This window comes from Monopterus albus, unplaced genomic scaffold (assembly GCF_001952655.1).
Source record: "Monopterus albus unplaced genomic scaffold, M_albus_1.0 scaffold260.1, whole genome shotgun sequence".
NCBI lineage: Eukaryota > Metazoa > Chordata > Actinopteri > Synbranchiformes > Synbranchidae > Monopterus > Monopterus albus.
In genome coordinates, this window is record NW_018128140.1 from 48201 (window position 1) to 64192 (window position 15992).

The window sequence follows — 15992 nt, forward strand, 5'->3', positions numbered from 1 at the left end:
CAGGAATGTCTTCCTCTGCAGAATGAGCAGATATGGAAGAAACTTCATGGTAAGCCAACGTATCTGGTGTAGTTATCAATATTATGAGTGGAACGACCACCTTGTGTGCCATAATACCATACCATACCATACCAACTTTATTTATAAAGCACTAAAAACAACCAAAGTGGACCAAAGTGCTGTACATTGCAATAAAACAGTATATATTATAAACCCACAAACAACAATATAAAATATAATCAATATAATAAATGACTAAATCAACACAAAAATAAAATATCAAAATGCAAGGGGAAATAAATGAGTTTTTAAAAGAGAAAAGAGACTTAAAAACAGACAGGGTAGAGGCTTGTCTAATGGACAGCGGTAAGTCATTCCAGAGTTTGGGACCAGCAACTGTGAAGGCTCAATCGCCTCTAAGCATACGCTTTGTTCTTGGGACACTCAAGAGAAGCTGATTGGCTGACCTCAGAGAGCGTGTGGGTGTATGCCAATGAAGCAAATCAGATAAGTAGGATGGTGCAGAGCCATGAAGGGATTTAAAAACAAAGAGTAAAATTTTGTAATGGACCCGAAAATGGACAGGTAACCAGTGTAGGGAGGCCAAAACTGGAGAGATATGTTCATATTTCCTTGTACCTGTTAAAAGACGCGCTGCTGCATTTTGGACCATCTGGAGGCGATTGATAGAAGACTCACCGACCCCAAGATACAATGAGTTACAATAGTCCAAACGGGAAGTAATGAAAGCATGAATAAGCGTCTCAAAATGCTGTCTAGAGACAAATGCTTTTACTTTAGCCAACTGTCTGAGGTGAAAGAAACTAGATTTACTCATCAGAGACCTAGAGCGCCAGAGCCAGGGCTACCGGCAGAAAGGTACAGGGAGAAAGAGAGGACACACTACGAGAGAGAGGAGACACAAAGTTATTGATGTGTAATGGTGGCATATAGATGCATGGAGAGAGAGGAAAGGAGAGGAGCGGAACCTGCAATCTGAGAGCGAAGTGCTTTGTTGGGATGATAAGGTTCTCCAACTCTTTAAGATATGATGGAGCCTTGTCATTAAGGGCTTTGTATGTTAGCAGAAGAATGTAAAAATCTATTCTGGATTTTACAGGGAGTCATTGGAGAGAAGCTAATATGGGAGAGATATGATCTCTCTTGCTACATAGTTCCTGTCATCTTGCTGCAGCATTTTGGATTAATTGGAGGCTTTTTACGGAATAAGAGAGAGTTTTGTGCATGGTTATATGATTGGAAGAGGAAAGGGTGTGTGCTTCTTGCATGGACTTGCTCCTGAACTTCATATTGAAATTTTGCAATTATTAACTAAACAGCTTTATTTTAAAAGGGCCTGTTTATTTTTGTGGTGTTATTATTCAACTCCGATTTGAATCAAATGAAGACTATGGAGATTATGGAAATATCCATCTTCCATCAGCCTTGCTTGTGTTAGTTTTTGCTTCTAGCAGTAGTCCAGTAGACCTTTTTCACAGAAGACATTTTGACATGTCTTAGAAAAGCACAGGTGTAAATGATAAGACTCATGATGCATTTCATTTATGTGAGCGATTTCCAGGATCATGGTATTATGCATGCTTGCTGAGTGGAATTGTTGAGTGGGACATTTTAATGGAACTCAGCCATTGTGAATGTTAGCTACACCTGTGTTGTTTTTTTTCTACTGTGACAGCTTAAAATGTCTGCTCTGAAAAAGGTCTATCCTTTCCTCCATTTGTCTGCTTTTGTCTGACTGTCACTCTTGCTCCCGTGTTACTGCTCAGATCACTTGGTCTTCTTTTTGTTTTCCTCCTACCAGTTTGTCTCTTTTTGCAATTATGCATCTACCAAATTCAAACATTTGAAGAACATGTGGACATCTGAACATGAGAACATCTGAAAGTTTTCTCCTAAATCTTTAAGATCAATCCCTTAATGACTCAGATTTACTGACTCAGCGTAGGCTGCAGTGTTCCATGTTGGCAAAAATATGAATGTTTTTTCACAAAAGAAGCTAATGCAGTAGAGCAAAAATGAAGGTTTGACCTTGATAATTAATTTCATATAGCTACATTTTATGAGCACATTATTCAAAACACATCCAGTCTATTAGGTTACCAATATTTTCAGGTATTTACAATTTTCACAAAAACTTAAAATAGCCCACATTGTGTATGAAGACACCAGAAAAACTGTACTGTCTAAAAATATATATGAACAATAACTGTAAGAATAATTAGGAACCAAAGATTATAAATAAAAATATTACAAAGACTTACTATTTTATAAAGTTAAATTATGACAGTAACCTAGATAGTCTTCAGCCACGGTGCACACAGGGATTATCTCCATCATTATCTCTTATCATTCGAAACTGCATTCAGCATGTAAGGACAATGAATGAATAAAAATTCAAGAAAATTGTCTTGATTTTTGTTTTCCTAGGGAGAGATGGAGGTCCCCAGAGACGAACTCCTCAGTACTGTTATGGGCCTGACATCTACCATCTGCTGAGAACACGCAGGGGAGGTATGAACACAAACACACACTAAGCATAAGGCTATTACTGACTCTCCGTATTAGCAATTTGGAACTATACAGCTCATTATGTCCTTGAGTGTGTTCTTAGGTTATTCTGTGTTCTGTGGTTGCCCCTCACTTTTCCATTATTTCTGAAAGTGTGTCTATATAGTCAGCATGGTTACAAATACAACCCCAAATTAGAAAAAGTAGGGGTGGTATGTAAAATCTAAATTAAAACTGAAAATAGTGATTTGTAAATCATCTGTGTCCTGTATTACATTGAAAATAATACAGCAGCACATTATTTGATGATATCTCATCAACTTTATTCTTTGTTCAAAATAAACACTAACTTCAATAATAATTAGATTCAACTTTGTCATTACCCATGTACAAGTGCAAAGAAATGCAGTTGAGCATCTAACCAGAAGTGCAGAGTGTGCAGTATCTACAGTACGTACAGTCAGGTCCATAAATATTGGGACAGCAACACAATTCTAACATTTTTGGCTCTATACACCACCACAATGGATTTGAAATGAAACGAACAAGATGTGCTTTAACTGCAGACTGTCAGCTTTAATTTGAGGGTATTTACATCCACCATGCAGTTTGCATATGTGCCTCCCACTTGTTAAGGGACCAAAAGTAATGGGACAGAATAATAATCATAAATAAAACTTTCACTTTGGTTGCAAATCCTTTGCAGTCAATTACAGCCTGAAGTCTGGAACGCATAGACATCACTAGACGCTGGGTTTCATCCCTGGTGATGCTCTGCCAGGCCTCTACTGCAACTGTCTTCAGTTCCTGCTTGTTCTTGGGGCATTTTCCCTTCAGTTTTGTCTTCAGCAAGTGAAATGCATGCTCAATCGGATTCAGGTCAGATGATTGACTTGGCCATTGCATAACATTCCACTTCTTTCCCTTAAAAAACTCTTTGGTTGCTTTTGCAGTATGCTTTGGGTCATTGTCCATCTGCACTGTGAAGCGCCGTCCAATGAGTTCTGAAGCATTTGGCTGAATATGAGCAGATAATATTGCCCGAAACACTTCAGAATTCATCCTGCTGCTTTTGTCAGCAGTCACATCATCAATAAATACAAGAGAACCAGTTCCATTGGCAGCCATACATGCCCACGCCATGACACTACCACCACCATGCTTCACTGATGATGTAGTATGCTTAGGATCATGAGCAGTTCCTTTCCTTCTCCATACTCTTCTCTTCCCATCACTCTGGTACAAGTTGATCTTGGTCTCATCTGTCCATAGGATGTTGTTCCAGAACTGTGAAGGCTTTTTTAGATGTCGTTTGGCAAACTCTAATCTGGCCTTCCTGTTTTTGGGGCTCACCAATGGTTTACATCTTGTGGTGAACCCTCTGTATTCACTCTGGTGAAGTCTTCTCTTGATTGTTGACTTTGACACACATACACCTACCTCCTGGAGAGTGTTCTTGATCTGGCCAACTGTTGTGAAGGGTGTTTTCTTCACCAGGGAAAGAATTCTTCGGTCATCCACCACAGTTGTTTTCCGTGGTCTTCCGGGTCTTTTGGTGTTGCTGAGCTCACCGGTGCGTTCCTTCTTTTTAAGAATGTTCCAAACAGTTGTTTTGGCCACGCCTAATGTTTTTGCTATCTCTCTGATGGGTTTGTTTTGTTTTTTCAGCCTAATGATGGCTTGCTTCACTGATAGTGACAGCTCTTTGGATCTCATCTTGAGAGTTGACAGCAACAGATTCCAAATGCAAATAGCACACTTGAAATGAACTCTGGACCTTTTATCTGCTCATTGTAATTGGGATGAGGGAATAACACACACCTGGCCATGGAACAGCTGAGAAGCCAATTGTCCCATTATTTTTGGTCCCTTAACAAGTGGGAGGCACATATGCAAACTGTTGTAATTCCTACACCGTTCACCTGATTTGGATGTAAATACCCTCAAATTAAAGCTGACAGTCTGCAGTTAAAGCACATCTTGTTTGTTTCATTTCAAATCCATTGTGGTGGTGTATAGAGCCAAAAATGTTAGAATTGTGTCGATGTCCCAATATTTATGGACCTGACTGTAGGTACAATTTATAGTTACAGTAAAATATGTAGGGTAATGTACAATATACAACAGACTATGGATTTAAATTACAGTAATGGATAAGGTACATTACGCTTATAGAACACTAGTGCAATGGGATGAAATGGAATGAAATAGTGCAGAATAAGAAGATAAGTTACATGAGTGAACAGTACAATGGATGTAAATAGTGCAAAGATAAAGATAAATATACAGTATCTGCATATGAACAGTGTGCAAATGGGTACAGAGCAGTATTCTGTGAGTAGAGGATGTGCAAATTAACAGATCACTTCACCATAGTAACATTGTGGATAAATCAAAAAACAAAGAAAACCTGGCCGAACAGCAAATGATTAGATATGTCAGGTGCAATTTTGTCTCATTTTTCCAGCAAACAAGTCTTAAGGTGAAGTATTTGAAGATATCACAATTTAATGATAAGATCTGCTTTTTATGAGCAGCCTATGTGGTGTTTGTTTTATATCTCAGATTTTTACAAAGATATTTAAATGTTTGAAGATATAATTTTGTCTGTGGTGGGCAACATTACACTACAATACAACCCCAAATTAGAAAAAGTTGGGACAGTAAGACGTTTACCACGGTGTGATGTTGTTATTCCTTTTCACAACACTTCGAAGATTGTAGGGGGCTGAGGACACCAAGTGATGAAGTGTGTCAGGTGTCATTCTGTCTCATTCTTCTTGCAAACAAGTCTTAAGGTGCACAACAGTCCTGGGTCTTTGTGGACACAATTTACATTTCAAAATGCGCCACACATTCTCTACTGGGGACAGGCCGGAACTGCAGGCAGGCCAGTCCAGCACTCGCACCCTTTTCCTCCACTGCCAGGCCTTGGTAATGTGCACTATGAGGTTTTGCATTGTCTTACATTGTTTACTAGCCCTGAAATGCAATTGTCCCAACGTTTTTTGGAATGTGTTGCAGGCAGCAGAATTGAAATGAGTGTTATTTTTACTCTTGCCATGGTTGACAGAAGAGATAAATTTAAACCAAATTCAACATCTCCACTCTCAATTCATCAGTATGGTCTCGGCCATAATAAACTGAGTTGACAACCAGTGTGTCCTTTCACATAATGAATAGGAATGTAACGACAGCTAGTGAGAGAGAGAGCTGTCTGACTGGCTTTTCAGCTTTATAGCACCTGCTGTATTATTATTATTTTTTATTCAGACAGACAGTTGTTCTTTATATTACAATTACAGTTGTACAATACAAATGTATGTCAGCAATCAGCTGGTCATCTATAATGGAAATTAAAGTATGTTCAACAGAAGAGATGAGGCAACACCCAGTCTGCCTTTCTGAATGACTGTTGAATACAGCTTGGTGTGTCAGGAGGCTAAAATACCAAATAAGTGACAGAAACCTCAGAATGATATGCCCTATTAGAATTCTTCACGTCAGGTTTTATGTTGTTTGCTACTTCATATCTGTGTCACCTCACACCGAGATGGTCCTGGCATGTTCTTCTATGTCAATATGGCCTGTCTATCTATATGTGTCCCCTGTGGTAGACTGCAGGCACATCCAGGATGAACAGTGCCTCTCACCCAGTGTCTGCTAGGACAACTGTCAGTCCTGTGCTAACCTACAAGTGATGTTATACTTTTTTTTTTTCCTCCACTGGGCAGGTCTTTAAGATACAAGTATCAATCAGAAATCTTTTTTCTTGTAAGCAAATTGACCTTATTTTATTTGAAGTGTCTTCAAATTATTCTTGACACTTCTGCATATTTTGCACACACATTTTCTTAATAGGAAAAAGTTGTTTTGTCTTAAAGCACCGTACTTCACATGGCTCTAAGGAACTAAGACCCAACCAGGACCTGAGTTTGAACAGGTACAAAGTCTACACGGTCTGATTGAGTTGGTTATGGCTTCATTTTTTTGCCATAAGTCTCACATCTGAGTGTCAGTATGGCCAAAGCTCATGTGGTCCCGAGCATATGCAGTATTGGCTCTGATTAAGTGAATTGTTAACGTCATTGCTCACTGGCGCTTTGCTCTGACAAGGGAACTAAAGGCAAGCTTCTTTCAGAATTGTCAGTAGCATACATTATTTATGCTATTAAGTTTTTTTTGTTTGTTTTTTATTGGAATCCTATTCACCAATATTAAATAGGTTAATGTTATTTGTCTATCGATATGTAATTTGGCTGAGAAATGTTTTATTGTTGGTGCAATATACTTACTGTATATTTTACATTATATACCCACACAGACAAAAGTTCACACACTTGCACACCAATGATATTACCAGGAGAAACTTCATTGTCAGTTCAGGTTCAGTGTCTTAGCCATGAATACTTCCACATGTGGCGTTTAGAAGCAAAAAACCTTTAAGGGATGTCCTGAAATTGAAATTTAATAATACTGTATGTGCATCAGCTTTGGGTAGGTTTTCCGCAGGTTCATTTAGCATTGGGTCTAAAATTTTGGACATGCGAAGACGTCTGTTCTGCACTGCTTTCAACATGATCTTATGGTTGGGCCTGTGGAACCTGTCACCTATCTTCAGACAATGAATGACTATGATTGTGATGTGCTATACATTGGAAAGTGGTGACAGGGAAAAAGTCAAGTGCACCCAAAGGCTTCAGCACAACCATTCAGCTTCTAGAAACAACACATTAGAAAGTGCATATCACACTAAGATTATGACATCTAGTTTTAATTATATGCAATAGGAAGTAAATCTAGATGTTTGATTTCTATTTTTGTCTTCTCCTTTTTCTTTGTGACTGTAGGTAAAGAGCAGCATGGTTTTATAGATTTGGAGATGCTGCCACCTGAATTAGGCATCACCATACTGTCGTACTTGAATGCTACTGATCTGTGCTTAGCCGGCTGTGTGTGGCAGGACCTGGGAAATGACGAATATCTATGGCAGGGGTAGGTTCACCTCTCCTTTTGTCGCTTTTTGTATAATAAGGTGGTGATTTGATTGAGGTTCACAAGTGCTGCTTGGTGATAAATAATCATTCTCAGCAGTGTACTGTGTGATCTGCTGTTATGACATACAAAATAAAACATGACACAGAGGAGAGACAAAAGTTAAGTTGCTGAAATGAAAATAAATTACATGATTTTACCAAGTGCTTCTGTCAACTGCTTTGTTTATCAGTGGTTCTCTGTACTTGCCAGACATGCTTTTTTTAATTTATTTTTTTAATCATGTCTTCAGTAAAGTTGTATTGTGCTCTTTTATATTTGTTTCTCTTCTGTAACGCCTGTCGATCTGTCAGGCTGTGTAAGTCCACATGGGGACACTGCTCTATCTACAACAGAAGACTACCTGCTGGTTTCTCATATCGAAGACTATACCTACAGCTAGATGAAGGGAGCCTGACATTCAGTGCTAACCCAAAGGAGGTAACACACCCAAACATCCAAGATCTCTAGTCCTGTAGATGTACACTACCACAGAGCTTCAGCAGTGTGTGCATGTGTTGATTGTGTACACATGTTGGTATTTGTAACAATAATGTCATTACAGCAGTATGTGTATGATGATGTTTCAGAGTGTGTTTGTATGTGTTTGAATCTTTGGCTAGAATAAGATTTTCATTCAAAAGATGTATGATTCTCTCTCTCTTTGTGTTCGTGTCTGTGTGTGTGTGTGTGTGTGTGTGTGTATAAAGGGTATCAGTTATTTCATGTCTAAAGGTATACTAGTGGATCATCCAACTGAGCTGGCTAAGTTCATTTTCTACACTAGACGGCTCAACTGGAAGATGCTGAGGATTTACCTGGATGAGAGGTTAACACACAGTCACAGATAAATACACAGATGAAATTTTTTTGTATTGTAAAAATTCAAAACCATGCAATGACTTTAATGTAAATCCAGTTGTAACAGGTCAAATTATTGAACTTCTTACTGTGTTTAATTTAAAGGTAGATTTATTGGTGTGCGTTTCCTTTTAAATTATATATCACATCATCGACTTTGATTACCATTGTTAAAAAAAAAAGAAGCTTGTATTTGTATGTGTGCAGGCGGGATGTCCTGGACGAGTTGGTGACCCTCCATAATTTCAGTAACCAGTTCCTCCCCAATGCTTTGCGGGATTTCTTCAGGCACATCCACGCACCAGAGGAGAGAGGAGAGTATCTAGAAACCCTCATCACCAAGTTCAGCCACAGGTTTTGTACCTGTAACCCAGGTCTTGTCCGAGAGCTGGGCCTCAGTCCTGGTTAGTGCTTACAAACACACCCACACACATACAGTACATACTGTTAACACAGACAATATGTTAAGTAAATTTTTGTAGTTACTGCAGACCTAGGTTTACTTTTATTAATGAAAAACTTATACAATATTAACTATGGGTCTTTGATAGATGTATGATAGACTCTTCTTGTGAGCAAACAACAAAAGTTGTTTTACAGTAAATTTCTGCTTGTTATGCAGGATGACAAAATTATAAATTGATTAAAAATATACATGAAGAATATGATTCAGGGCTCCCAAATGCTGCAAAACAGATAGGACCTAAGCAGCACAACCACCTCTCTACCATGGAGACCTGAAAAGAGGCCAGACATTACAAGTATACAAAAGGCAAAATGCAAGCACATCATTCCCACAGTATGGAGGAGAGATAAGGAAATGTACACACAGAGGAAGAGAGACTCAAGGTCCCAGGCGATAAGGATTCCAGGATGACCAGCGGTCCAGCACAGAGAGCCTGAGTGAAAAGGAGAGGAGCTTAGATGCTCGTGTGCTTGAGGGACAACAAACAAACAGAGACAGAGAGATGCAGTAGTTTTTGGAAAGTTGACAGTACTAGGGACAGATGGGAGTATTCTGAGACCATTTAGTTTAAGATGTTTAAATTTTAAAACTGTTTTCATACAGCATCAAAACAGTTTAGGTCTACTTTACCATTTCCATGTCAAGTTTATAGACGTCTTAGTTTGTTTGGCAAACAGCAAAACTGCTCATGACTGCCAGACCCTTGTGTTAAAACAGTGCAGAGAGTGCCAGTTCAACACACTCAGCCTGAACCACCACTTAGACCTCTCTTCAGTCTCCTACCGCTGTGATTGTTCTCTTGTGTTTTAATGCAGCTGCATTTACAAAGATGTTGTCCTCATTTACATATATCTGTTTTTATTGTGAGAAAAGTTGGAGGCAAGTAAAGACTGTCTTCCCTAACTTAACTGGCACTTAACTGAAACAGGATAAAAACAGTGTTTAGGTCTGGACCATAACATTTGGTTTAATTAGTCTAACTTTGAGACATCACAGAGTTGTCATGAGTTATTGTTAATCAAACTGGTCCCAATGCAGAGCAGGGCCAAAGACCAGCATCGCCTTATCAGCCAAACAGACGTCTAATTTACTAGTTTGAGTATGCTCATCTGCATTTACAGGCACATTAATTTGTGTACCATCAGCATAGCAGCTAAAATTAATTCTATGACTAATTTGACAAAGAGGCACAATATCAAGAGAGAAATGGTAGAAGGCAAAGAACAGAACCTTGAAGAGTTCCACATCAGAAAATTTGGTTATAGCATTAGGAAACACTTTCAAATAAGTAAGACTAACCAAGTGAAAGCCAGGCAAGAGACACCAAAGTGATTTTCCAAGTAATCTAAGAATATACAGTGATTGATGGGGTCAAAAGCTGCACTCAGAACTAAATACATAGTAAGCGGAAGATCATTCACCACTTTAGTGAGGCAGTGTCAGTGAAGTGAGAGGCACCAAAAGCAGTTTGAAAACATTTGAACTGATTACTCCTAGATACACTATGTGGGCTGAAGGCTGCACAATTTTTTTTCTAGTAGTTTGACCTTTTGACCTGAAGATGGCACTAGAGGAAAGCCCATGGACTGTCTGACTTAAGCTTTATCCTTTGGAGAACATCAATGTATTAAGTACATTTCAAGGCACTGTGATTATATTTTAATGTTTCTGGTGCACAGAGTGAAATTTTGACTTGATGGTGTTGCTACAGTAGAGGTCAGGGAGTCATCAAAATTTTCAGTAAACGTGCTTTTAGACCATTAATAGCCAGTCTATCTTGGCCCTAAACAGACATCACCATTCTTAAAACTTGCAGCTAGAAGCTGCTGTGACAGTAGAACTGATATTGAAGCTACTACAATTCTGACCCTTTTGCCCAACCACAAAATGAGGGAAAACTTTAAGGTTTTATTTTCAAGCAATCCCTGACTTCAGTATTATCAATGAACCATGAATTTACCAGCTGTGGGCTTTGTTAATGGCAGCAGACCATACAGAAACCAATCCCTGACTCTGTTACTGTTAACTCCTTGGGCCTACTCCTACTGGTATGATTAGTAGCACTAGTAGGATTAGTGTAATGGTTCCAAGCCCAGAGCTACAGATGGATGGATGGATGCCTTTCTGAAGTAATCCTTTTCGTTTCACCGCCACACTGCTGCTCCATCCCCCCTGGAAAGAATTGGGCACGGTAGTGGAGAAGAATTGATTAGTAGAACACTACACATTTATCTGTCATAATCCTCATATTTAGAAACTATTTGGACAAGAGTTACAAGTCTGACATACAGTACACTACTGCCTACACATACTGTATTGCCCTGTTTATCTCTCTTCGTGGGGGTTCCACTTGCAATAATATTTTAGTTCAAGGCATTAGATGTAAGGTTCCATGTGTTCTGTAGTGTGAAGGTATGTTTGAAATGAATGACAGGGCTGAAGTTTTAGCCTCTAGTGCACTCTAGGGTGTCTTTGACTTCATAGCTTGAATGGCTAGCACTACCTATTTTCTTTAGTGCCACACATAGCTGAGCTTTGTGTGAAAGCTTGTAAGAATCAAAAACAGTTTGTTTACAGTCCAGTTTGCTATCATCTCTCTGCAGATGCTGTGTATGTGCTGTGCTACAGTCTGATCCTGCTGTCCATCGATCTGACCAGCCCCCATGTCAAAAACAAAATGTCTAAGAGGGAGTTTATCAGGAACACTCGCCGAGCAGCACATAATGTCTCGGATGACTTCGTAGGCCACCTCTATGACAATATATACCTAATTGGTCATGTGGCTGCATAGCTTCACCTACAGTAGACATTCTCATAGTGCACTGAAGGCTAGGGATTGGTCATTGAATTCCTATTGATGTCTGGAAAGTATGGAACTTAAGTGGAAATGGATTGTAGGAATTTTCATGTACTTCAAGGAGTATAACAAAGACTTAATCCTACTAAAATATTAGTAAAACAAACAAGATTTACCATTCCACTGTGGACTGTGCTACCAAATATTTGCAATGCTATTAGGTTTTAATCAAATTTGTGAAACACCTGAAATGTCTTTAAAAGCAAGCCACTGCAAAGGAGGTGGAACCATGACAACCAGCTTTGATACTGCACTGATGGATGGAGTGGGCGGTCTAGGAGTAGGTGCACTTCCCTCAGCTTGTCCAGATGCTGGGACAGTCGAGCCGATTTCCTGTTGGAGAGGAGCTGTTTCTCGTTCATCAGCAGGACAAAGACTGGCTTGCCCATTCCTGTAGGGCGTTACATATATGACATTAAAAGAAGGCTAACACAAGATCTCTCACCATTCTGCAAATCAGCTGACTTTGATATATCGTCCAGTTGTAACAACCAGAATGTCCAGGTTCTGCTAGCCCTGGTTCTCTGTGGCCCATATTTGAGGTCTTTGTTCTATTTCATTTTGTGAGTAAAAAGATGACAAAACATTAGGCCTTATGTTAGAAAATTTTAATATTCTAATCTTACATTTCTTACTTCTTCCTGTGAAATTTGGTAACAGTAGTGTTTTAAGTCAGATTAACAGAGGAAAAAGACTTTCATACCACAGAGTTTTATGTCCTGGTGCCATAAATTAATGAAAAATATAACAGCTTTAGTAGTAACAGATGTGATATTAGAAGAATGGAAAGTCATCAAAGCAGAGCTCAACTGTGATAGTGATGGGGTCCAATAGCAGTTTAGTGAATCTGAATCCAGATCAAATCCACTTATTGAATACTTTCAAATCTAATTGTTTAGGTAGTTTATTAGTTAAATAAATGTGTACCATTTTTATTTTATTCACAAGAACATAACAATTTGAAACAATTTAAGAATTTTAGTTTTTTCCAGTAATGTTAAAAAAGTAGTTTTAATGTTCATTTAAGGATAAATTAACAAACATGACACTGACAGACTACAGTAATTGACTATCAAATCTAAGACATGGACACTCTGCTGTGCCGAAGGTTCGCAGTGCTTTAACCACACATTTTCTTTCTGCTTTGTTACATTCATCAACCCTGTCCTCACTCACTTTCCTTTTGCTGTTTTTGCTCTCACTGAGGGGCTGTGCTACAGCTGTAAAAGTAAAAACAATACACTGAAAAAAAATACAGAATCTACTTTATCATTTAGTGAATATCAGTTAAATAGGTCACCTGTTTTACATGCACTGTGGACTTTGCATTATCTGAAGGCAAACTTGTTGCTCTGCTACAGGTCACAGAACATAGTGTAACACCAGGCTGAGCACTTATTAAGTTATCAAATATGCAAGTTCTTTTGCTAAATTGTTGGATGGTAGACGCATATTTAAACATAACCCATCTGTCATAACCTATCACTATGATAGAATTAAATGGGTAATAGTTTGACACAAAGTTGCTGTTGATGCTGAAAACATAACTTCATGAGAGGTGATTAAGCCAGTGTGACAGTCATAGAGATACTGTATGAGAGAACATTATAGCTTATAGTCGCTTATGTTACACTGTTGTATGCAACAGATGATGATACTGGACACCTACTTGGATAAAACAGGGCAGTTGTGATATTGATAGGATGTCCTAACTACTGAACTACTGGATATGTGGCTGTACAGAAAAATGGCAGTAAAGTTCCTAAAGTCATAGGCTCGCACTGTTTTAGAAAATCATTTGTTCATAATGATACATTGCTGCCACAACATTAATCTTAATTTATTAATTTTAATTAGAAATTGTTTTTTCATGACTTTATAGCACCACAACCACTACAGATGTAGTTTTGTCAATAGTAGAGTCATTCTTCCACAAATGAATGAGAAGAGATTAGTGTGCATATCAAAATGTGTTTAAGTTGCATTTAGCTGCCTTCCATGTACAACTAACAAAGCAGAGCCATGGAAAAATAGGTAGAATACATGTGTGATACCAGTTGATGGATTACATTTGTCAGTACAGTGTCTGGGTTGTTTTTGATGGATTGTTGAAATAGTAGAAGACAGTTGCAGAGGACAGCACTACAGTAGAGAGGATGGAGTCTGACAAGCAGAAGCAGAAAGTACTAGTCAAAGGTTTGACACATTTTTCTTCAGTGATTTTTCATTTTTTTCTGTTATTTTCAATATTGTATATGTATAGTGAAGACATTAAAAACTGAAATAACATGGAATTGCATGGTAAAGAAAAAAGCCTTAAAAGCAAAACGTGTTTCATATTTTACAAATTAGACACTGTTTGCCTTGATTACAGTTTTGCACTTTATCGGTGATATCTTAAAGCTGTATTAACTGACTTCTGAATCTAATTTAATCTTTTTAACTGTCAAGTGAGTTAGAACAAACTCAAGCAGTATCCCTTCTTCTCCCTTTGCTCCTCTTTGCCCCTCCTGCCCTGTCTCTGAAACTTTGTCATATGTGGTCACGACAGGCAGAGACAATTGTAGCAGTCAGGTAGAGCAGCAGTAATAAGTGGCTCTAGAACTAATGTATACAGAATATAGAGCCCACAGAGCCTGTGGTTTTCAGTGGCACTGCAGCGACACAATGTCAAATAAAGAGGTTTACATTTTAGCAATATACAAAAGTACTGTATGTCTAATCTTGTTTGTAGCAGATGTGTCCGCAGTAACACAAGCAAATTATACAGAGGAATGTTTTTTCCCAGTAATGTTGATGCAGTAGTAATGTTCAGGTCACTATTGCATCACATTCAGTGTTACATACTTGACACACATAACCCGTGTTGAATGTAAAACGAGAAATTTCATGTTACGCTTTGATAGTTGAATCCCCCACTTTTGTAGTTGTGTTGTCATAAATTTTAACACCTTCTCACTAAAACACTACATGGACTGTAGCGTTATGTCCAACATAAACGACCAAAACCGAGTAAAATTAGCTAAATTGCTTCATTTGCTATTCCAGGAAAACTTGCTGGTTTCCGTTAACTGGACAACAAAACACTAACAGCCTTGCTGGTTTCTGTTAACTGGACAACAAAACACTAACAGCAGTCCAGGAATGACTCCAGATTACAACCAGAATAGTTGCAAAATTGAAAAGCTAACGTTGGGTTGCTGATGATGTCAACATATACACATTAGCCAGCTACAGTACTTGCACATCTAGAAGGAAGAAAGCCATATCTGCATCAAATTTTTGTCCTCTGGATGCTTTTAATGCTCTCCATCTCTGACATGCCAAACAGATGTTAACCCTGATTTTGCTTTGTTCTTTGTTGCTAAATCTTAGTCAATGCAGCTTTAACCAGCTTCATACAGTAGCTACCTGGGGGTGTGCCTTGCTGAAAGTGAAATGGTGGCATTTCTTGCCTTCTTAATACAATTGAGTTCATCAGTTGTGCTGTGCTGAGGTAGTGTTGGCATACAGCAAATAACCTTATTCAATTTCTCTAGTAATGCTTATTATGGCGAGAGCTGCTCAACTATGTAAAGAGAAATCAATCATTCAATCTTTAAGACATGGAGGTCAGTTAATCTGGAAATTTTCAATGACTTGGAAGGCTTCTTCAAGTGCAGTCACAAAATCCATCAAACACTATATTAAAACTGGATTTCATAAGGACCACCCCATAAAAGGAAGAACAAGAGTTACCTCTGCTACAGAGAGTAAGTTTATTAGAGGTACCAAGCTCTGAAGTTTCCTGTTAACAGTACCTCAGTTTAGAGCCCACACCAATACTTCCCAGAGTTCAACTAGCAAACTGTTAACAAAGCAAAAGGTACTTCAGAGACTAAAATTTAAAATACATTTTGATTTGTTTACACTTTATTGCTTATTACCAAATGTGCTATTTCATGATTTTGATGTCTTCAGTATTAATCTACAAAGTAGGAAATAATGGAAACAAAACCAAAACCCCTAAATGAGAAGGTGTGTTCAAAGTGTTAGCTGCATACTGATGTTCTCCCCCATGGCAGTTAGTTATGACACTGTCCATGCTATTCTGAGCAGGAGTCAGTCTCCCCTATGTCCCCTGACCTGTTACATCACACAAAACATAGGCACAAGGCCATGCCTCTTACAGTTGTTGCTCCCTCACTCTTCTGTTTTTTGTTTGTTGTTGATTTTTATTAAATATGCTGGGGGCTAGGCCTATAG

General features: G+C 38.5%; 1 protein-coding gene across 3 annotated transcripts in view; it reads left to right on the forward strand.

Moving 5' to 3' along the window:
* Positions 1-14415, forward strand: part of fbxo8 (F-box protein 8) — an 18129-nt gene extending 3714 nt beyond the window's left edge. For 2 of the 3 annotated variants that reach the window (XM_020621546.1, XM_020621544.1), the window contains exons 3-8: positions 2449-2532; positions 7380-7524; positions 7878-8004; positions 8274-8392; positions 8632-8828; positions 11951-14415. In XM_020621546.1, coding sequence (XP_020477202.1) covers positions 2449-2532; positions 7380-7524; positions 7878-8004; positions 8274-8392; positions 8632-8828; positions 11951-12144 — 866 coding nt within the window. In that variant the 3' untranslated portion in view covers positions 12145-14415. Of the gene's footprint in view, positions 1-2448; positions 2533-7379; positions 7525-7877; positions 8005-8273; positions 8393-8631; positions 8829-11493 lie in introns of all 3 variants that reach the window. The other variant, XM_020621545.1, reaches the window with a different exon arrangement.
* Positions 14416-15992: the final 1577 nt, after the last annotated feature.